General features: G+C 33.5%; 1 protein-coding gene across 2 annotated transcripts in view; it reads left to right on the plus strand.

The window, feature by feature from the left end:
* Positions 1 to 25464, plus strand: part of EMCN (endomucin) — a 128841-nt gene that overhangs the window by 45302 nt on the left and 58075 nt on the right. For both annotated transcript variants that reach the window (XM_032178492.2, XM_032178573.2), the window contains one exon: positions 8778 to 8894. In XM_032178492.2, the coding sequence (XP_032034383.1) occupies positions 8778 to 8894 (117 nt within the window). The remainder of the gene's footprint in view (positions 1 to 8777; positions 8895 to 25464) is intronic.

Here is a 25464-nt window from a genome sequence, read left to right on the forward strand (position 1 = left end):
CTTAAGTATATGTCTTGAGGTTGAATTGCTAAGTCACAGGTTAACTCTATGTTTAACATTTTAAGGAACTGATTTCCAAAGCAGCTGTACTATATTACATTTCCACCAGCAACGTATGAGAGTTCCAGTATCTCCATATTCTAGCTAACACTTGTCTGTCTTAATTATAATTATCTCAGTGGGTGTGAACTGGTATCTCATTGTGATTTTGAGTTATATTTCTCTAATGATTAATGATGTTGAACATATTTCATGTGTTTGGTAGCCATTTGTATATTGTCTTTGGAAAAATGTCTGCTCAAATTCTTTGTCTACTTTTTAAAAAATTTGGCTGTTTGTCCTCTTATTGTCGAGTTGTAAGAGTTCTCTATACATCCAAGACTAGAAGTTTACAAGACAATTTGCAAATATTTTTCCCATTCTATAGGTTATCTTTTAATCTTGTTGATAGTATCTTTTGAAGCCTGAAAATCTCTAATTTTCATGGGGTAGAATTTCATGGAGAAGAGTTGAGTCCTGTTGACCAATGCTGGCTGCAGATGTTGCAGTTTTTGGAGCATCTCAGTGATTTGCTGAACATACTTCTCAGATGTAATGGTTTCACCAGGATTCAGAAAGCTGCAGTGGACCCGACCACCAAACAGTGACCATGACCTTTATTTGGTGCAAGTTTGGCTTTGGGAACTGCTTTGGAGCTTTTTCTCAGTCCAACCACTGAGCTAGTTGTTGCCAGTTGTCACTTTTTGTCACACATCACAATCAGATCAAGAAATGGTTTGTGTGTGTAGAATAAGAGAAGATGACACTTCAAAACGAGGATTTTTTTTATTTTCGCTCAGCTCATGAGACACCCACTTATCAAGTTTTTCCAACTTTCCAATTTGCTTCAAATGCTAAACGGCTGTAGAATCGTCAAGGTTTGGGTTCTTTGGCAACTTCTCATGTAGTTGTTAGAGAAACAGCTTCAACGATTGCTCTCAATTGGTCATTGTGGACTTCCGATGTCTGGCCACTATACTCCTCATCTACAAGGATCTTGTTTCCTTTGCAAAACTTCTTGAACTTCTTGAATGCACTGTATGTTCGTTAGCAATTCCTGAGACAAAAGCTTTGTTTATATTGTGAGTTGTCTGCACTTCTTTTACGACCCATTTTGAACTCGAATAAGAAAATCGCTTGGATTTGTTTTTGTCTAACATCATTTCCATAGTCTAAATAAACATAAAATAAACAGCAAGTGATGTCATTAGCAAAAAAAAAAAAAAAAAAAAACGGGAAATGCCCATTAAAATTATATATAACATGGACGGGTGCAGTGGCTCATGCCTGTAATCTCAACACTTTGGGAGGCCGAGAAGGGTGGATCACTTGAGGTCAGGAGTTCAAGACCAGCCTAACCAACATGGCGAAACCCTGAGTATGTGTATGTCTCTACTAAAAATACGAAAATTAACTGGGCGCGGTGGCATGCATCTGTAATCCCAGCTACCCAGGAGGCTGAGGCAGGAGAATCGCTTGGACCCAGGAGGTGGAGGTTGCAGTGAGCCGAGATTGGGCCACTGCACTCCAGCCTGGGTGACAGAATGAGAGTCCACCTCAAAAAAAAAAAAAAAAATATATATATATATATACTTCTAGAAAATATATATTTCTAGAATATATATCTAGAAGTTCATTTTATCATAGGGATATCTTTCTATCTATCTATCTATCTATAAAACTTAACCACATTTATTTAAGAATGTATGCCAGTATGAAATGGTACATTCCAACAATGCAAAAGCTGCAATTACATTTGCATCCACCTAATATGAGTTTTTTTCTGGACTCCTGAATCTACTCCACTTATACCTATATGCCTATTGTTATGTCAGAATCATATACTCTTGATTACTATTACTTCGTAGTAAGTTTTGAAAACAGGAAATGTGAGTCCTCCAACTTTTTCTTTTTTATCTAAGATTGTTTTGGCTATTCAACTTTACCACGCCAATTTTATCACGCTAATTGTAATGTGAATTTTGAGATCAACTTGTCGATTTCTGCAAAGCCAGCTAGGATTGTGATAGGGATTGCATTAAATCTGTAGATCAATTTGAGGAGTATTGCCATCTTAACAATCAGGGCTTTCAATTCATGAGCACAGGTTGTCTTTCCATTTATCAATGTCTTCTTCAATTTATTTTGATGATATTTGTAGTTTTCAAGTGTGGAAGGCTTAAACTTATTTTTGTTAAATTTATTCCTAATATTTTATTCATTTTAAATAAAATTATTTTGTAGTAAAATCATTTTTTATTTCAATTTTGGATTATTCATTGCTACTATATAGAAATATAATTTATTTTTATATGTTAGCATTATATCCTTCCACTCTATTGAACTAATTTATTAGCTCTAATTTGTGTGTGTATATGTGTATGTGTATTCCTTAGAATTTTCTATGTGCAAGATTATGTCATCTGCAAATATAGATAGTTTTACTTCTTTCTTTCCAGTGTGGATGACTTTCTTTTATTTATAATTTTATTTTATTTATTTTATTGCTTAACTACCCTGGCTAGCACCTTCAATACAAGGTTGAGTAGAAGTTGTGGGAGGGGACATCCTTGTCTTGTTTCTAACTTTCAAGAAAAACTCTCAGTTTTTCGCCAGTAAGTATGACGTTAATTATGAGTTTTTAATAAATGACCTTTATTAGAATGAGGAAGTTCTCTTTTATTACTAGTTTGTGGAGTGTGTTTATTATGCAAGGGTATTGGATTTTTTAAAATGCCTTGTCTTATTATATTGAGATTATCATGTTTTTAAAAAATTCCTTATTTTGTTAATGTGGCATATGATATTGATTTCTATATGTTGAGTCAACCTTGAATTCCTAGGCTAAATCCAACTTGGTCATGGGGTATAATTCTTTTTACATGGTGTTAAACTTTACATTATTTTGTTAAGAATTTTTATGTCTATATTCATGAAATGTATGTTTGTAGTTTTCTTGTGATGTATTTGTCTAGTTTTGAAATCAAAATAATACTAGCCTCATAGAATAAGTTGGGAAGCATTCCCGTCCTCTACTAATTTTTGAAAGACTTTATGAGGATTGGTAGTAATTGCTCTTTAAATATTTGGTAGAATTTTCCAGGGAAGACCCTGGTGCTGAGCTTTCTTTATGAAAAATTTTTAAAATACTAACTTAATTTCTTTACTTATTATAAGTCTATCAGATTTTCTATTTCTTCTTGCCTCAGTTTTTGTAGTTAGTGATTTCCTGGGAATTTGCCCATGTAATCTAGATTATCTAATTTGTTGGCATATATTTGTTCACAGCATTGCCTTATAATCCTTCTAAGTTCTGTAAGGTTGGTAATAATGAATCCTCTTTCATTCATAATTTTGATAACTTGACCCGTCTCTCTTATTTCTTTTTCAGCATAGCTAAAAGTGTCTCAATTTTATAGATCTTTTCAAAGAACAAACTTTTTTTTTTCTGTGTTGTGTTTCTATTCTCTATTTTATTTCATTCTTCTCTAATCCTTAGTGTTTCTTTTCCACTGCTTCGTATGAGTTTAGTTTTCTCTTCTTTTTCTAGTTTATCAAATTGGCCAGTGAGGATTTTGATTGAGACTATTCTTCCTTTTAATACGTGTTAACACCTATAAATTTCCTTCTTTCCATTGCTTTCTCTGCATTCCGTAAATTTTGGTATATTATGTTTTCATATTCATTTACTGCAAAGTATTTTCTAATATTTTTTATAATTTATGCCTTGACTCCTCTATGTGTTCATGTGTTCTCATCATTTAGCTCCCACTTATAAGTGAGAACATGCAATATTTTATTTTCTTTTCCTGTGTCAGTTTGTTAAGGATAATGTCCTCCAGCTTCATCCATATTCCTGCAGAGAACATGATCTCATTCTTTTTTATAGCTGCGTGGTATTTCATGTTGTATATGTACCATATATTTTGTATCCAATTTGTCATTGATGGGTCATTTAGGTTGACTGCATGCCTTTACTATTCTGAATAGTGCTGCAATGGACATATGTGTGCTTCATAATAGAATGGTTTCTATTCATTTGATTATATACCAAGTAATGGGATTGTTAGGTTGAGTGGTATTTCTGTTTTTAGGTCTTAAAGAAATTGCCATACTGTCTTCCACAATGTTTGAACTAATTTACACTCCCACCAACAATGTATAAGCCTTCCTTTTTCTCCACAACCTCACTGGCACCTGTTATTTTTTTAACATTTTAGTAATAGCCATTCTAACTGGTGTGAGAGCGTATCTCATTGTGGTTTTGATTTGCATTTCTCTAATAATCAATGATGTTGAACTTTTTTTATATGATTGTTGGCTACATGTTTGTCTTCCTTTTAAAAGTGTCTGTTCATGTCCTTTGCCCATGTTTTTTGGCATGGGGTTGTTTTTTCTTGTAAATTTAAATTCCTTATAGATGCAGAATATTAGACTTTTGTTGGATGCAGAGTTTGCAAAAATTTCCCCCATTCTGTAGGTTATCTGCTTATTCTTTTGATAGTTTCTTTTGCTATGCAGAAGCTTTTTAGTTTAATTCAATCCCATTTGTCAATTTTTGCTTTTGTTGCAACTATTTCTGGTGTCTTCATCATGAAATCTTTGCCCATGGTTATGTCCTAAATGGTATTGTCTATTAAACTAACATTGAAAATCTTCACAGAACTGGAAAAAAACTATTTAAAAATTCATATGGAACCAAAAAAGAGCCCAAATAGCCAAGGAAATCCTAAGCAATAAGAACAAAGCTAGAGGCATTATGTTACCTGACTTCAAACTATACTACTGAGCTACAGTAACCATAGACCAATGGAACAGAATAGAGAACCCAGAAATAAGGCCACATACCTACACTATCTAATCTTCAACAAAGCTGCCAAAAACAAACAATGGGGAAAGGACTCCCGGTTCAATAAATGAAGCTGGAATAATTGGCTAGCTGTATGCAGAAGATTAAAACTGGACCCCTTCTTTACACCATATACAAAAATTAACTCAAGATAGATTAGACTTAAATTAAATGTTTATTTTATAAACTTTGACTATTAACTCCTTATCAGATATATAATTTACAAATTATTTATCTCAATTTGTAAGCTGCTTTTTCATTTTGCTAATTGTTTCCTTTGCTGTGCACTAGGTTTTTAGTTTGATATAGTCCCATTTATTTACTTTTGCTTTTGTAGCCTGAGCTTTTGATGTAATATCCAAAAATAATTGCTGAGACCATAGCCTGAGCTTTTGATGTAATATCCAGAAATAATTGCTGAGGCCAATGTGAAGGAGATTTGCCCCATCTTCTCTTCTGGAGGTTTATGATTTCAGGTATTATATTTAGGTCTTTTATCCATTTAGAGTTGATTTTTGTGTATTGTGTCAAATAAGGGTCCAATTTCATTCTTTTGAATGTGGTAGCACAGTTTCCTGGGTGCAATTTATTGAAGAGACTATCCTTTCCTTATAGTAACCTCTTGGTGCCCTTGTTGAAAATTAATTGACCATATATGTTTAGATTTATATCTGGACTCTTTATTTTCTTCCACTGGTCTATGTGTCTATTTTCATGCCAGTATTATACTGTTTGGATTACTGTAACTTTGCGATATAATTTTAAATAATTAGGAAGTGTGATGCCTCTACTTTTATTTTTCTTTCTCAAGATTGTTTTGCTATTCAGGATCTTTTGTGGTTCCATACAAATTATTTTTTTTCTACTTCTGTAAACAATAATGTGAATTTTGATAGGGATTTTTAAAAATCTATATATTGATTTGGGTAATATGGACATTTTAATATTAATTATTTTAATCCATGAACATAGGATATCTTTTCATTTATTTGTGAATTCTTTAGTTTTTTTATTAATGTTTTATAGTTTTCAGTGTGCAGCTCTTTTATTTCCTTGATTAAATTTATTCCTAAATATTTTAAGAGGTTCTTTTATTCATGTAAAACCAAATATACCACAGTACTAGTAGTCTACAGCCTGTATTTTAGTAAATGCTAACTTTGTCAAAAGTCTCTTACCTTTTATTCTATTTCTTAAGACAAAGTGGTCAGACATTTCTCCTATGGGCATCAGATAAAACAATGCTGTAATTCAAATTATGTAATTCCAAAGGAATAAAGCTGCCAGTCTCCCTCCCTATAAAATTAAAATCCATGACCACAAATCATCCCTTCATGTTAATTGGCAACTACACATTAGATTCCTAATATAGTTAATGTCCTGATTTATTGTTTTCCTCAATAAACTTAATTCCTCAAAATATACAAAATAAATTTCACGTTAACAATTCCAAGATCATTATAAAACAGACCCTCTCCCTCAGATTCCTCTCAGCCCTACGCAGTGGTTTTCACCTAAGGATATGCTTGGAATCAAGGTTTCTTTTCTCCATTTACAATCCGGTACTGATACGACTCCCTCAAGCATCTCTTGTGTTAAATTCTTATTTTTTCCAACTCATTTATGGATAAATTCATTATGTTTTGTCTTTAATGTGTCCCACCTATACAAAAGGCTACAATTTAAACAGACGTGAATCTCAAAAACACAAGTCATAAATGTAAACCAATGTATCTTGATGCAATTCTCTAATAAGTTAATATTTCTCCAGAAAAATTATGTTTGTGAAACCTAATGCATGCACTATTGCCTAGGATTATAGTGCAATTCATAACTGTAGATGAATGCAGGTACATACTGTTTTGTAGGGGAAAGTAGGAAGTATTTAGATTTAAACACCAGCTTTAAGATTGATCCACTTTTTCTCTGAAGGTGTGAATTACTCATTGGCAGTAGTTTGGAATAAACTATGTGTTAACTATAAATACAACCGGAAAAATTTTCTCAAAAAGATGTTAATATGACTATGATTCTCATATCTTAATAAATGTTAGTCAACCATGCATAGATTCTTCTCTCCTGAGACTAGGATTTGAAGCATTTCTGTATATTAGTAAAGTTTAAAAATTTGTGGCTGTGGTAGCATCTTTTATTCTATTCAGTTTGAGTTTACCATGAATATTTTAAAATATTTTGATTTATCTTAAACATTCAAGATTTGCTCCAAGGCCTACTTCATGTGGTATAATTGACAACCTGTCCTACATTGAGTGTAGGCTTTAATTCTCATTTGTGAAATATATTCCACATTTATAATAGGCAATTCTCTGAGCAAAATCTTTGGCATTGCATTCCCAGCTATTCCATTATTTTTCTCCTTTCTTTGCATATTTCCAATCTGGCAGCCCTCCACATCTTTCTTAGCTATATATACTCTTTCCCTCCACCAAGACTGTTGAGTCTGCTTGATACTAGGGAACTCCTTAGGCCTTCAGGATAGCTTTTTCATGCTTTCCAATTTTAGCTCAGCTGAAGAATTCTTCTCCAAAGATTTCTGAAGAGAAACTCCCGTTCTGATCTTTCCCAAACATATGTTGGAATTCCAGTGGGAAGCAAAATCTTTACCCCCAGGAGTTACTCCATCCTCAAATGTTGAGTTTCTGCACCTTGGGTGACCTGTCCCACTTCCATGCTAACACGAATACCAATTTCTGCTTTCTTGCTGTAATAAGGCATTATCTCTACTTCACATATTTTCCTCCCAATTTAACACTTCGTGATACCTCTGAAATGTGTGGCTATTTCCACTCATTCTCTCTCATATGCAGGATTAACACTGTAGACTACATTTGAATTTATTTCATTTTGTTTGCACACTAATTCCCAAAGGCTTTTTACCTGAAGGAAAATATATTTATCCACTGTCTATGAAGTCTTCTTGCAAATGATCCCTTTCTTCAGGATGACTTCCTCAACTGCACTAAGGATTTGTATTACACAGTAGATGCTTGTTGACATAGAAGGGAAGTTGACTGCACTTCTAGAAAGCACCAGCAATTCTTGCTCCATTCTACTCTGTGTTAGAGATCTACTAAACTGCTTTCCCCTCATCTCCAGCTAGCATCACATCTAGCTAACACCAAGCATGCAGTAAACGGCATGTCTGCATTTTCTTCACTGGTCCAATGTTTCCATACTAGACTGAAAAAAACTGAAGGGCATCGATTTTTTTTCAGAATATATGGGCAAATATAAGTTGTTTCAAGTCATCTTATTCCAATGTTATCTTTGAAAAGCTCAGCTTATATTTTTGTTGTAATTTTTTCTTTTTTAAAAAAAAAATGAACTAAGTATAATTAAAAGTGTATTCCATTTATGTCCAATTATCCCTCATCCCCTGACTATTCCACCTGCTTGAAAATATTTTCCCAAGTGGCATGAGAACAATAGTGCCATACTTAATTACTACCACATCCTTACCTTTCTTTTCCCAGGATAGCTGAGTGATTAACTTTTGCATCAGAAAGGCTTGAATTCAGGTCATGGTTCTCTCCTGTTACAAGTTATGTGACTGTGGGGAAATTACTTAATTCCTCTGAGTCTTATATATAAAATAATCATCAACATGATTACTTAATTCATAAGATTACCATGACAATCAACTGAGATAACCTACAGCATGTACACAAGAAAGTTAGTGTCCCTCCACATTCTTTAAAGTAATTACTTAAATCACCAAAACGTGAATGTTAAAATGCTGGACTTCTAAGGCTTGGTCAGAAGACTTCTAGAAATTAATCTTTAAGTTTTAGTTGGATATTAATATGAATATTAATAAGATGATCTGGTGATTTGTTATACTCCTGATGACTGTTCATTCTTTTTACAGGATTGAAAGTCACAACCACTCATGTCAGGGAGAATGAGTCCACCATTTCAAACACAACAGTAGCAAGTGTTACACTTCCAAATGCTGTTTCAACATTACAAAGTTCCAAACCCAAGAGTAAGTATGAGGATTTGTGCTGAAGTGTTAAACTAGTGTGTTGCATAAAACTAGTTTCAGAATGTTTTCCAGCATACAACTGCCAAGGAATTATGCCCTGCTTAAATTGTCTCTTAATCTCTACCCAATAGAACAATCGTTTGGCAGCCTCATCTTTTACAGTGATACCCTATCCCACTGCAGCCACAAATGAATGGGTCACAAGGAAGATTAATGCAAGACTGGGCAGTAATCTGTGATATTACCTGGCACTAAAAGGACAGCTCAGCCAACAAATTAGACAACTTAGATGAAATGAAAAAATTGTTAGAAAGAAATAAATTGCTAAAACTGACTCAAGAAGATATGGAAATCTGAAAAAACCTACAATGATTAAAGAAATTGAAATAGGATCTAAAAATATTCCTATGAAGAAAACCCCAAGCCAAGATGGCTTCAATTGTCAATTCTATAAAGCATTTCAGAAATAAATCATATCAACTCTTCCCAAACTCTTTTAAAAAGTAAAGGAGGGGAAAACACTGCACAAATAATTATCTGAGGCTAATGTTACCCTGACACCAAAGCAAGAAAGGAATGAAAAGAAAAAGCAAGTAAAGAAAACTACAGACCAATATGGCCCTTAGACATAGATGCAAATATATTCGATAAAATATTGCAAAAAAATCAGTAACAAGTAAAGAGGAATATAAAATATGAACGTCAGATTTATCCCAGAAATGCAAGATTCGTTTAACATGTGAAAACCAAAGAAAGTAATACAACATATTAGTAAAATCAGTAATGTAGAAAGAGCATTCGACAAAACCTAACATTCACTTGCATTAAAAATTCTCAATAAACTAGAAATATAATGAAATTTCCTCAACTTGATAAAGGGCATATACAAAAAGCCTACAGCTAACATCATACCTAATAATGAAAGACTTAATGTTTTCCCCTTAAGATCTGGAACATACCAAAGATGTCTGTTCTTATCAGTTTTATTCAACATTATAGCCAGAGGATTTAGATAGTACAATTCAACAATGGATAATACATAGATACATTTAGATTGAAAAGGAAGAAATAAAGCATTTTTTATTAGCAGACTGCATAATTATCTACGTAGAAAATTCAAAGAATTTACTATAAAACTGAAACCACTACAGAGCGGTTTGTAGCACAGGATATAAAATATATAAAAATAAATTATATTTTTATATGTTAACAGTGGCAATCCAAAATAAAGAAAATAATTCCATTTTCAATAGCATCAAAAAGTATAAAATATGTAGAAATAAATTTAACAATAGAAGTGCAAGATTTATACACTAAACTGCAAACTATTTTGGTGAGAAATTAAATATCTAAAGATACATTACATGTTTATAGATTAGAAACCTCAATATTTTATATGATAATTCTCTCCAAGTTGATCAATAATTGATTAATATATTTAATGCAATCCCTACCAGAATCCCAGTTTTTTTAAAGAAATTGATAAGATGACCCTAGGTTTGTACAGAAATAAAAAGGACCTGGAATAGTCAAAACACTTTTGAAAAAGAACAAAGTTGGAGGACACAACCCAATTTCAAAACTTATTCTAAAGCTATTGTAATCAAGTATGAACCTCAAAAACATTATACTCAATGAAAGAAGCCATACACAAAACATAACATGTGGTATGATTCCACTTACAGTAAATATGCAGAAAAGACATTTTATAGGGACAGAAAGCAGATAAGTGGTTGCCTGCAGCTGGAGATGAGAGTGGGGATTGACTCTAAATAAGCTCACAGGAGTTTTTCATTGGATGGAGCTGTTCTACAACTGGATTATGGTGATGGTTGCACAACTCTACAAATTTACTAAAAATTATTACTTGTATTCTTAAAATGAGTGCATTTAATGGTGTGTAAATCATATTTTTATAAAGCTTTGTTGAAAAACAGAAGGAAAGAAAATGATGAGCTTAGCCAATCAAATTTTCTTTCTGAGTAGTCTGAACTAGAAAACCCAACAAAGAAACAGAAGGAGTTAGCTACGGGAATTGAAGCTGCAAAGTTTAGTAGTGGGAGTCTGCGGTAGTCATGGTAATTCATGTGCATACCTATGGCATCCAGAAGCAGTTATTATGAATAAACAAACTGACAGAAAGGAATGGAGAGTATGTTGGGAGATGGGAATACCCTGTGAGCAAAATTAAATTGTTCTTGTGAGACAGAGAGAGAAGTAGAAGCTAGAACTCCCATAATTTCTGACAGCTTTCCAGTTCCAGTTTCCTCACAACAGGTACTTCTCACATTCTGGACTCCAGAATATAAGTAATTTCTATGTATAGTAAACACACTTGACTGGAAGAGTTAGGAATATCAGTAATGGATGCATGTTTTGGTGTATCCATAGTCCTTAATAAGAAATGGCTACAGATGACTCATAGTGTCTAAGTCTTTTCTTGGGAAATCTCTAAGGTAGAAAGAGATGGCAAGTAGAAATTGTGGCTGTCCAAGACCTACTCTTGTCTAGAAACTTCAGAAACATAAATTCTCTTTTTTATTGTAATCATTTCAAGCACAACATACAGAAGTTTGCCTAGAAGGAGTCTAATTTCACACCATAATTGTAAACTAATACTTCGTTTTAATGGGACAGTCACCCCGTAGAGGAATTTGAAGAGCAGACTCATCTCTTCTTCATGTGAATAACATTTTCGTGTAGTAGTGGTTTGGTTTCTGATAAGTAGAACCTATTTTGTAAGTAATATATATCTAAAAGGCACCTTTAGGAAACCAAAATTCATCTACCTATAATATGATGGCCCCTATAAAATAAAAATAAAACTACTATATATATATATATATCTGCAAAGTGTATAGCAGCTTCTGAAAAATTAAACTCAAATAATTTATATCCTGCACTAAATACCCATTCAGTGACTTGTGAGGAAGGAAATGTCATTCAGGGACTGTGATTTATTAAACCTAGTACATTTCAGAAGTATGTGGTCAGCCCATGAGTCAGTTAAGACTTTTAATTCCACTTCAATTCATGAAGTAGAATGCTCTCTGCATCTCAGTTCTGGGGACTGTTGTATTGATTTAGCTTCTAAACTCAGTTTAAAATGGCTTTCTTCTAAGTAGTTTAAAAAAATACGTCAAAGCCATTTTCTTAAGAAATGAAACATTCTGGAAAGCAGGATAATGAAATAAGCATATTTACTGTTGTCCATTGCTTTTGTTATTTAACAAAAAAGTTTTATACAAAGCTTTTTAGAATTTATTATTATACTTATTTCTGGGTCAGCCATTATTCCCTAGATCCCTCTCTGTTCTCAAGTTGCTTATTGCCCAACATGGACCCTACTTGATACACGTTTGCGCACATTTCCATTTGCCAAGTGATGAAACCAGGACCTCTCCCAGATTCCTAGTTAGCAGAGCACCACTCCCTTTCAGCCCATCACACATAAACACTTTTAGGATTAATGGATACAGGACAGAGAGATAGAGAAAACAAAACAATCTACTGTTGGTTAAATGTTGAACAGCTGAAGATTCAGCTCCCTCTTAAACATCTGGGCAATGGTTCCTTGGATAGGAAATATCAGACAAGTACATTGTGGGTATTTCATCTCAAATGAAAACAAGTACAGGTTTAATTTAGAGTAGAAGAGTTAGTGAGATTTATTGCTTTATTCCCTAGAAAGTTGGAATTCAGATCCAAAAAGAAGATCATACTCAAAACATTTCTCTCTAATCTTTTCCCATTCTTTTAGAGTGGTGTGTATTTTTCCTATTTAAAAGGAAACAATTTCTAGAATCCTAGAATTTTTAAGATAGAACTCATTAATCTAGTGCTCTGACTTTATTATTTAAAAAATGTGGGCTTTTTGAATTAAAAATTATCTTATTTACTAAAAATCTTTCAGTGGATTATCTATGTACCTGGCACTATTCTGGATTGTGATAAATTGTTGTATATTAGACAGACCATGCTATCATGAAATTTACCTTCTAGTGGATGAAAAAGATAAATAAGTTAAATATTAATAATTCAATATCAGTGATACTCTAAATAATAATAAAACAGTAAAAAAAAGCAAGTGATGATGGTAGTGCCAATTTTCATAAGGTGTTCAAAGAATCCCTCTCTGAACAAGTGCCATTTGGAAAGAGAACTAAATAAAGTCAAGAAGTGAACATATGGATATCTGGGAAAGAGAATTAAAAGAGGAAATACAAAGTGCACAGGTGCTGATATGTGGGTAGATTTAAGTTGTTTGAATAAAGAGGAGTCATCTGTGGTTGACTGGAAGGAATGAAGGGAAGAAAAGACAGCACATGCCATTAGAGCAGGAAGAAGGGGTCAGTCCAGACAGGGCTACATAGGCCATGGTAAGGACAGTGAATTTTATTCTAATTGGATACACAATGTGATGGAGAGTTGAGAGCAGGGCAATGATATATTATTTACATTTTCAAAAGACCTAAATTGTAAAACTACTAGAAGAAAACCTAGGAGAAATGCTTCTTGACATTAGTCTGTGCAATGATTTTTCAGCTATAACATCAAAAGCAAAGGCAACAAAAGCATAATTAGACAAATGAGATTGTATCAAATGAAAAGGCTTCAGTGCAGAAAAGGAAACAATCAACAGGGTGAAGAGATAACCTATTGATAATGGTTTGGCTGCGTCCCCACTCAAATCTCACTTGAATTGTAGCTCCCATAATTTCCACATGTCATGGGAGGGACCTGGTGGGAGGTAACTGAATCATGAGGGCAGGTCTTTCCCATACTGTTCTTGTGACAGTGAATAAGTTTCATGAGACCTGATGGTTTTATAAAAGGCAGTTCCCCTGCACAAGCTCTCTTGCCTGCCATCATGTAAGACATGACTTTGCTCCTCATTAGCCTTCAGCCATGATTGTGAGGCCTTCCCAGCCATGTGGAACTGTGATTCAAGTAAACCTCTTTATTTTATAAATTACCCAGTCTCAGGTATGTCTTTATTACAAGTGTGAGAACAGACTAATACATCTATAAAATAGAAGAAAATATTTGCAAACCATACAAATGTTAAGAGGTTAACATACAAAATATATAAGGAACTCAAACAATTTAATAGCAAGGAAACAAATAACCCAATTTTAAAATGGGGCAAGGACTTGAATGGACATTTCACAAAAAAAAGACATACAAATGGCCAACAGACATATGAAAATATGCCCAACATTACTAATCATCAAGGAAATGCAAATTAAAACCACTATGAGTTATCACCTCATACCTGTTAGAATGGTCGTTATCAAAAAGACAAGGGATAAAAAGTGCTGTCAAAGATATAGAGAAAAGGGAAATCTTGTATACTGTTGATGGAAATATAAAATAATGTAGCCATTGTGGAAAACTGTTGGAGATTCCCACAAAATTAAAAATATAGCTATCATATGATCCAGTAATCCCACTTCTGGGTACATATCCAAGGAAATAAAATTAGTGTGTTCAAGGGATATTTAATTCTCATGCTCATCACAGCAATATTCACAATAAACAAGATATGGAATCAACCTAAGTGTCCATTAATAGACGAAGAGGTAAAGAAAATGTGGTATATATACACAATGGGATACTATTTTGCCTGGGAAAAAAAAGGAAAACCTGTCATTTGCGACAGCATGGATAAACTTAGAGGTCATTATAAGTCTGGCACAGGAAGACAAATATTGCAAGTTTTCCCTTACATGTGGAATCTAAACATGTACTCATGAACTCATAGAGAGAGAGTAGAATGGTAGTTACTAGAGGCTGGAGGTGGGGAGTTGGGTAGGGTGGGAATGAGAAGATGTTGGTCAAATTATACAAAGTTTCAGTTAGACAGGAGGAGTACCTTCTGGAGACCTATTTTACAACCTAGTGTCTATAATTAATAATAATGTATTTTCTACTTGAAAATTACTAAGAGAGTAGATTTTAAATGTTCTGATCACAAAGAAACTAATAAGTATGTGAGATTATATGTTAATCAGCTTGATTTAATCATTCCACAATACATATATATATCAAAACATCACGTTGTACACCATATGTATATATATGGTGTACACACACAAAATATTTTCATATACTGAAAATATTAGAAAACAACCTCTCTGTCTGTCTCTCTCTCTAGAGATGAGAGAGAGACTGAGAGCATCTGAGGGCAATGGCTCCAGCTAGGAGGAGTTGTCCAGCCTAATAAACTAAATAAAAGAAGTCCTACAAATTCATGTAATTCTCAAGAAAGAGAAAGCCAGAGAAGACTTGCCATCCACTGGAAAGTCAGTTTGATACTGATTTTTTTTTCTTGTGGATTTGCCTGCTTCTCTAACTCAACAGTGAAATCTTTCAGGGCAAAGAACCTCTCTCCATGCTGAACAGAGCCTCTAGCACCCAGGGGAAGGCTAAATGTTTATGAGGTTTTACCATCAAGACAGAACATGATAAAGGAAGTTTCAAACCACAAAAAATGGAGCCTTCTGAGGAGACAGAGTTTCTTGTCTAGTACTGAATAAGTTTTGAGGAGTAAGCACCAGCTGCAAAGAAGGGAGGAGTCATTTTGGGAAAAGGAAAACCGTGAGTGAAGGTCAATTGAAAAGAAGATAGAGTATGTTTGTTGTTGGAGTGCAGGCGGTTTTAAGGCCTTTGTTAGCTTTAGGCCTTCTGACTTTAGGTCCCCCTTCTCAAACATTGAATTGCCCCCACATCCTATGTTAATTAAATTTATAGATTATAAGTTATAAAATTATAAAAGTTATAAAAACTTATAAAAATGTATCTAAAGTTATAAAAGTGATACAAGTTGAATATCTCTTATTCAAAGTGCTTGGGATCAGAACTGTTTCAGACCTTAATGGATTTTAAGGTTGTATGCATTTTGTAGACACATTAGGAAATCATTTATTAATTTAGATTTTGCTGATTTTTTTTGTATAATGGAGGCAATAATTCTGTGTTTGAGATCTCAAAGATTTCACTAGGCCCTTGGAAATATTTTAGGCCCCAGATACTGTTATCAAAACAGCCTAGCAGTTAAAACAGCCCTAAAAATAAAATAAAATAAAATAATGACATAAAATAAACCTCCCAACAAAGAAAAGCTAAGGTCCAGATGGACTCACTAAAGCAATCCACCAAAAATTAAAGAAGAATTAACACCAATCCTCCTCAAACTCTTATTAAAAAATAAAGAGAAGGAAACACTTTTTTTTTTTTTTTGACAGGGTCTTGCCCTGTTGCCCAGGCTGGAGTGCAGTGGCACAATTTCGGCTCACTGCAAACTCCACCTCCCAGGTCCAAGCAATTCTCTGCATCAGACTGCTGAGTAGCTGGGATTACAGGCACCCACTAGCATTCCCAGGTAATTTTTGTATTTTTAGTAGAGATGGGGTTTCACCATCTTGGCCAGGCTGGTCTTGCAGTCCTGATCTCATGATCCACCCACCTTAGCCTCCCAAAGTCCTGGGATTACCGGTGTGAGCCACCACACCTGGCCAGGAACACTTTCAAATGCATTCTATGAGGCTAAAGTTAGGCAGATATCAAAATCATACACAAAAACTACAAGAAAAGAACACTGCAGACTAATATTCTTAATGAATATTGATGCAAATACTCTCAACAAAATATTAGCAAGCCAAATTCAATAACACATTAAGAGGATTGGACATCGTGTTTCAAGTGGCATTGATTTGTGGAATGCAGGATGGTTCAACACAGAAAAATCAATCAATGTAATATACCACATTAACAGAGTGAAGGTCAATAGCCACATGATTATCTCAATTGGTGCAGAAAAGCATTTGACAAAATTCAGCATCCTTTCAGGATAAAAATGCTCAATAAACTATAAATTTTAAAAAATTGCCCCAAATAATAAAGTTCATATATGAAAAGTCCACAAGTAACTTTATAGTTAACAGTACAAAGTTGAAAGCCTTTCCTCTAAGATCAGGAACAAAGCAAAGCATCACTTCTATTGAATATAGTACTGGAAGTTCTATTCAGAGCCATCAGGAAAGAAAAAGAAATTAAAAGCAGTCATATAGGGAAGGAAGTAGTAAAATGATCTTTGTTCTCAGATGACAAGATCTTATTAATAGAAAACCCTAATGATCACACACACACACACACACATACAAAACCAAACTATATATTGCTTAAAAAAGACATACAACAGTTAAATTTAAAAGAGTGAAAAATGATATACCCTGAAAAAAATACATCTATATCAGAAAAAGTAGAATTTAAGGCAAAAAAGCTAAATAGAAATAAATAGGAACATTTCATAATACTAAAATATTTAATTTTCCAGGAAAATAAAACAAGTTAAAAATTTTACATTATCATATAGCATGAAAATATATAAAGCAAAAATTTAGTAAAAAACACAAATCCACAATTCTAGTGAAAATTTTAATATACCTTTCTCATTAGTTGACAAAATATAGGTATTGAAGTAGCATAAATCAGTATGATTAACAAACTTAATTTAATGGAAATATGTGGAACACTGCACCTCAACTACAGAAAGTGATCTATCTCAACTACAGAAAGTGAACTATTTTCAAGTAGATAAGAATTCATTACTATCATAGATCATAGCCTGTGTCATAAAGCAAGTCTCAACAGGTTTTAAATGATTTAAATGATACAGAGTGTGTCTCATGATCAAAGAGGAATTAATCTAAACAAAAAAAACTAAAAGATAACTCTATGCTGATAAATTTTAAACTACAGTAACTTATGTGTCAAAGAAGTAATGATAATGACAATCAGCAAAAAGTTTGAATTGAATGATAATAAAAATATGCAGTACCAAAAATGGCAATATAATTACAGCCAATCTTATGGTAAAATTTATAGCTCTAAAATGCATATATTAGGCAGGAAAAAAAATGGTTCAAACTTAATTACTGGAACAACCATCTCAATAAGGCAGAAAAAATAAATAATAAACCCTCCAAAATTGAAGGAAGAAAACAATAAAAATATGAGTAGGAATTAATGAATTGGAAAACAAATGTACTATAAAGTGGATCAACAAAAACTAATATTTTGGGTTTTTCAACATGAATGCATAACAATAGAAACTAGATAAACTGGAGAGAAGAAAGACCAGAAAAATAAGAATAAAACATCAGTGAGGGGTGGGACAACCCAGGGGCCTAAGATACATATAATTTTAGAAGAAGATGTGAGAAGGATGGACAGAAAAGATATTTGAAGAAGGGCCAGGTGTGGTGTCTCACCCACCCCAAAGTAGTTCCAACACTTGAGAGTCCAAAGTGGGCAAACCGCTTGAGCCCAGGAGTTTGAGACTAGCCTGGACAACATTGTGAAACCCTGTTTTTACAAAAAATACAAAAATTAGACAGGCATAGTGGCAGGCACCTGTACTCCCAGCTACTTGGGAGGCTGAGGCAGGAGGATTGATTGAGCCAGGGAGATCGAGAATTCAGTGAGCCATGATTATGCCACTGCACTCCAGCCTGGGTGGCAGAGTGAAACCCTGTCTCAAGAAAAAAAGAACAAAAGGGAAGATAATCCAAGTGTATAAAATTATAAACCCATAGATTCAGGTAACTTAATGACTTAATGAGCCCCAAGTTGAAGAAACAGGAAGAAAACTACACCAAAGCACATCATAATCAAATCATGGAAAACCAGAGATAAAGAGAAAATCTTGAAAGAAGCTGTTGAAAAAAATGACACATTAAATAGAGAAGAACAATGATAAAAATTACAGCAGAGACTCATCAGGAACAATGCATACCAGAAAACAATGAAACAACATTTTTAGTACTGGAAGCAAAAAAAAAAAAATACTTTTCACCCTAGAATTCTGTAAATATTTTTTCAGACATATAAAAGCTGTGAAATTCATATCAGTAAAGACATTCAGGAACAGAAAAATATGGTACCAGATGGAAATTTCAATTTAAATAAAGGCATGAAGAACACTAGAAATGGTAAATATGTGAGCAACTATGAAAGACTTTTATCTCATTTTTAGTCTCTTCAAAAGACAATTTATTGTTTAAAGATAAAATAACAAAAATGTATGGAAGGTCTAAGACATATGTAGAAACAAAATGTATAACAATGGCACAAATGCCAAAATGAGAGAAAGGTTATAAATATACTGTTGTAAAATCAATAATGGAGATAGATAAAATCTTAAAAAAAGACTCAATCCAAAAGAAGACAATAAACAAGAAAAAAAGAAACAGAACAGATGGAAAATTTTTACAATCAGATTGTGTACTTAAAATCAATTATAATAAATTATCACAAAATAAAATCGCTTTAACATTTTATTTATAAAGATAAGATTGTTAAACTGGATAAAAAGCATAACCTCTTCCCAAATACGTGCAGTATTCAGAAAACCCACTTTAAGTATAAATTTATTAAAAACAAAAGACAGGAAAAGCTATACTTTGGTAAAACTAATTAAAAGAAAGTTGAAGGGACTACAATAATATCAGAGGTTTCAAAGGAAGGAGTTTTATCAGGGATAAAGAGAGTTATTTGGACCTTGACTTTTTTAAAGAAAGTACAAGACACCAAATGTTTAATTAGTATTTATAGAAAGATCTATACTTTGACATCATTGGTGACAGTTATCTGGTATTCTCACCCAAAACACATTCCGCAGACAAAGAAATTGTATGCTTAGCAAAAGAGGATAGTGACTTTTGTGTTTAGATTACTTAGAGTAGAAATCTCACAGTATCTTGAAGATCTATATCAGTTTTATATTCTTGCTAAAAAAATAAGATCACAGGTTCCAGGTTCGCCTATCTTTTGGGAGTAGGGGGTCAGGGAGTCACCATTTAACTAACCACAGACCAAGTCCTTGCATTAGCCCTCACTATACCTAGGTTTCATAATCCATACATTTATCATTGACTATATGCAGAGCTACGTTGGTGGGCACTGAGGGGTGCTTCAAAAGAAGTGTCAATTGTCAATAACAAAGGTCCCCACCCTTTAATAGTTAAACTGTGGAGGGATTGAGTGTAAAACTTCCTTGTAAAACTGCAAATCTTTTTCTCTTCCTGAGCTCTCTATTTTTTTTTTTTTTTTTTTTTGCTAATGGCTTGAAAACATGACATACTCATTAACTCTTTCTTAATTTTTATTTTTTATTATTATACTTTAAGTTTTAGGGTACATGTGCACAACGTGCAGGTTTGTTACATATGTATACATGTGCCATGTTGGTGTGCTGTACCCATTAACTCATCATTTAGCATTAGGTATATCTCCTAATGCTATCCCTCCCCCCTCCCCTGACCTCACAACAGTGCCCGGTATGTGATGTTCCCCTTCCTGTGTCCATCAGTTCTCATTGTTCAATTCCCACCTATGAGTGAGAACATGCGGTGTTTGGTGTTTTTGTCCTTGCAATAGTTTGCTGAGAATGATGGTTTCCAGCTTCATCCATGTCCCTACAAAGGACATGAACTCATCAATTTTTATGGCTGCATAGCATTCCATGGTGTATATGTGCCACATTTTCTTAATCCAGTCTACCGTTGTTGGACATTTGGGTTGGTTCCAAGTCTTTGCTATTGTGAATAGTGCCGCAATAAACATACGTGTACATGTGTCTTTATAGCAGCATGATTTATAATCCTTTGGGTATATACCCAGTACTGGGATGGCTAGGTCAAATGGTATTTCTAGTTCTAGATCCCTGAGGAATTGCCACACCGACTTCCACAATGGTTGAACTAGTTTACAGTGCCACCAACAGCGTAAAAGTGTTCTTATTTCTCCACATCCTCTCCAGCACCTGTTGTTTCCTGACTTTTTAATGATGGCCATTCTAACTGGTGTGAGATGGTATCTCATTGTGGTTTTGATTTGCTGATTCTCTGATGGCCAGTGATGATGAACATTTTTTCATGTGCTTTTTAGCTGCATAAATGTCTTCTTTTGAGAAGTGTCTGTTCATATCCTTCACTCACTTTTTGATGGGGTCGTTTGCTTTTTTCTTGTAAATTTGTTTGAGTTCATTGTAGATTCTGGATATTAGCCCTTTGTCAGATGAGTAGGTTGCGAAAATTTTCTCCCATTCTATAGGTTGCCTGTTCACTCTGATGGTAGTTTCTTTTGCTGTGCAGAAGCTCTTTAGTTTAATTAGATCCCGTTTGTCAATTTTGGCTTTTGTTGCCATTGCTTTTGGTGTTTTAGACATGAAGTCCTTGCCCATGCCTATGTCCTGAATGGTGTTGCCTAGGTTTTCTTCTAGGGTTTTTATGGTTTTAGGTCTAACATGTAAGTCTTTAATCCACCTTGAATTAATTTTTGTATAAGATGTAAGGAAGGGATCCAGTTTCAGCTTTCTACATATGGCTAGCCAGTTTTCCCAGCACCATTTATTAAATAGGGAATCCTTTCCCCATTTCTTGTTTTTGTCAGGTTTGTCAAAGATCAGATAGGTGTAGATATGTGGCATTATTTCTGAGGGCTCTGTTCTGTTCCATTGATCTATATCTCTGTTTTGGTACCAGTACCATGTTGTTTTGGTTACTGTAGCCTTGCAGTATATTTTGAAGTCAGGTAGCATTGTGCTACCTGCATATGCTCTTGGTTTCTGAGGATAGAAGAGAAAGGAAAGAAGAAGAGATGGAGGGAAGAAAACAATACATATGCATTTCTTCCTGGTAACTTAGTCATTCTGGTATCTATAACCAGATTTTAAAGGAGATATCTTGTACACTGTAAGGGATTGGCAGGGAAGGAGGGACTATTACTCTTTTTCCCTTTACTGAATTGTAACTTGGCTGAGGCAAGAATGCAGAATAAGATTATAGATAGATGATAAATTGGGATGTGCAGAACTCCAATATAGAACCCTACTAAAGCAAGTACTTGGATAGAAACACCTTTAAGGGTTTTGCCAAGTAAAGAGTTTCTTCTACCACAGTGAATACAATATTAGAGATTTGAAGCCTGAAAAGATAATCTGGCTTTTCTTAATAACATTTATAATCAACCAGTACACTATTAAGTAGGAATTGATAACATTTATATATAATAAATTGGTTATCAAATGTATTTCCTTTTGCCTAATTTATCTTAGTTTAATATGGAGTTTATTTTTATACAAAAAGCAAAGATAATTTTATAATAACCAAGTACGCATTTTAGATAAGCCACTAGCTGGACATGAGAGTGACCAACACCCAGGTCTTTCTTCTTTGAGGCATCATACCCTTCATAAAATAAAAATTTGGCACTTCAGTCATGCCAAGAGTAAGTTAGCTTATTGGTTATGAATAGTGATTATGATGTCTGATTGCTTACGTTCAAAAAATAGCACAACTATTTATTTGTGCTGTATGGTCTTTAATCCACTACTTAACTTCTCGGTGCCTCAGTTTCTTCATCTGTAAAATAATTAAAATAGGATTATACTTTCACAGGATCTTAGTGAAGATTAACGGAGATAAATAATATAAAGAAATAAACACACACACAAAAACACAATACATGTTAGCTATTTTTTTAGTCATAGTAATTCTCATAAAAGCCAGGCAAAGTAAGTATGTATGATACCAATTCCACAAATAAGGAAACAAGTTCGGAAACACTAAATGACTTGGCCAAGATTAAATTTAAAAGATTAAAACCCTGTTTTTCTTGCCCCAAACCCTGTACACCTTTCACTATACCACACTTGATCTCATGACAACTATTTTACACAAAGTATCTAAATCTAAGGAATTAGAAAACAACTAGCTTCTAATTAGGTGCATCATGCACTTGACGAGTAGGTGTTCAATAAATATAAGACAAGATACTGACTGAATGAATAAATATAAACCTGCAATTCTAACCAGGGTGGTCCTCTTGCCCATTGTGTCTGATTTATTCTTGAACGTGTGTATTTTTCATTTGTCCCCTCATTTGTATATTTTTTATTCCTTCTTTCCTCCTCCTTCCTCTAAATGCTGATTCAAATTCTACACGTTCATATCATCAAGGACCTCTACTAGATTTTACCCTGATATTTCCCACAACTTCATGAGTGTTGCTAGAGATGTATATCATCTGTGCTATAATTTAGTTAGTGTTTTTCTTTAAATCCATGCACTTCTTATTCTTAAATTTGTTTGAAAAATAAACTACCATAAATGAAAAACCAGTTTTGCTTGGCATAAATAAACAATAGCTATAAAAATCACTACTATGTAAATAAATAAATAAAATTCTAGCTAGAATTTGTTCTTTGCTAGAGACTCTGAGCTTGAGACATGCTTGTTCTTTAAAAAAAAATTAAGATAAGCACATGTTAGATATTAACAATATATGTGCATCCAATTAAAATTTTAGAACTTTCTCATTAAAATAACCAAGTAAACTGCAAGAAAGTTGAAAAGGAAACAACTTTCTCATTAAATGTTTCCATCTTATTTAATGCTGCTTTCCAGTACTACCTTACAGAATCTCTCACACAAGGCTATCCAACACTTTAGAAAACACTAATTTATCTAATTACCCACCCAGCTGCAATATTTATTTTCTGAATTGCACCATTTGTCTATGAAACTTACTTTGGGACTTAGTTATAACATTTCTCATATGCGATTTAATTAATTTATAGCATTTCATGTAGGCAGATAAAAGAGTACTCCTCAGGATGATAAAGTCTTAGTCACAAGTCATGGTTTAGCCAGATGAGAAGTAATCTCATGTCTAATGACTCAGTCAATGCCATATGGAGAAAGGATGAAGAGAATTTGAATTGGTCATAATAAATTATTCAACAGCAAATCAGTAGATAATTATATATGGGAATAGATGTATATATTCTTTCTCTTGCACCTGTTAATGATATTATCATGTTCTATGCATAAGTCTGTTAGTTCAAAATATCCTGCAATATCCTTTGTGAGATAAGAGTATTTAGCAAAGTTATTTGTTGTATTGCTGTTCAAGACTTCTGATTTAAAAACTAAATGCTTGAGCAAAGTTTAACTTTGGATTAATATGATTAGCATTTCAAAATTCATTTACATTTCATAAGACTTCAATTTCATATTCAAAAATTAAACTCAACAAACAGATTGTAAGTTGCCAACCACCTTCACTAAGCTTTGGGTCCTTACTAAACATCTAAGTTTGAGAATGGTTAACTAAGCACACTGCTAATTTGCTATTTGACTTTTCTGAGATTCTTTTAAGATCAAAGCTTGGCCTTTTCTCAAAACACATGTTTCATGAAAGTTATAAATAACAAACAGGAATAATTGAAAACATCTTCACTCATTAATTCTCACAACTTTAGCCATATTCCATAGCACTCATCTTTACCAAGCTTTTGTATCCACAGAACTGAGTCCAAATTTGAAAGTTGTATTTATATGAAAACACTTTATCATTTTTAAAATATCTTCTTGATTTCAGGGAAAAAAGGAATATATTCTATACTTGATTAAATATTTGAGACTTACAGAATTTTGTCCTCAAAATATCAATGTATTCATTTATATATATAAATGTCCAAACCTCTTACACTGCTCAATAGAAGGGTTTTGAAGTAATGTGTTTTATTAAGATTTAGCTATACCTTAATGTATAGTTATATTTCTTTATGTTCCTCTAGAACTATTACACATTTTCGAAGGCTAAAATAATTCAAAGAAAGGATAATCAGAAGGTTTTGTCTTCTCAGTGAAGTCTATCAAGAAAGGTTATGACCTGATAATAAGAGGAACAAGGATTTTGATTTCCCTTGTATTCTAACCCTCTTGCAGCTAATAGATATTTTAATTGTATCTTCCAAATGCAGCATAATGCCATGTTCAAAAGTGTTTTAACTAGTTATCAAAAGTAGGAATTAATTACATAGCTTTCTATTTGGAACAGTTTAGTGGAAGGAAAAGTTGTCCATTTTACTGAAAGAAGATGAAAACTAGAGCTAACAGACCTGGCCTATATATCTGTTTTTTTCCTTAAGAAAGTAATTTTACTACTCTCAGCTAATGTTTACAGATCTGCAAAATGGAAATATAATATTTCCCTTATAGGTATCAACTAATAAGATATGAAACTGATCATAAAAGTTGCTTACAAATAGTAACTATAATTATCCAACTAGGAAATTTTAAATAAAGTATTCATTTTTTCTTTAAAAGTTGAAATCAGGTAGGTAGAATTCATTTTTTATATTATTATTTTCTACTGTCATTCATTCTATCCATATGTTTCTACTGGTAAGCACTGGAATCACTTCTCTGAACAAGATAAGAAATCTGCCCCCATGGAGTTACGTTCTGACAGAAAATAATAATTTTTTAAAGACAAAAGTAAATACATGGTAGTAATAAAAGTACTGTTGAAAGAATGAAGCAATGAGATGGAATGATGTGAAAAGGTCTGTGGAAACAATTTAGTGAAGGTGGTTGGGGAGACTTCTCTGAACAGCGACTTCTGAGCAATGTCGGAAAGCAAGCAAGCAAGCCAGAAAGTGAAGGAAGGAAGGAAGGAAGGAAGGAAGGAAGGAAGGAAGGAAGGAAGGAAGGAAGGA

The sequence above is a fragment of the Hylobates moloch genome, unplaced genomic scaffold, assembly GCF_009828535.3.
Source record: "Hylobates moloch isolate HMO894 unplaced genomic scaffold, HMol_V3 SCAFFOLD_2, whole genome shotgun sequence".
Classification (NCBI taxonomy): domain Eukaryota; kingdom Metazoa; phylum Chordata; class Mammalia; order Primates; family Hylobatidae; genus Hylobates; species Hylobates moloch.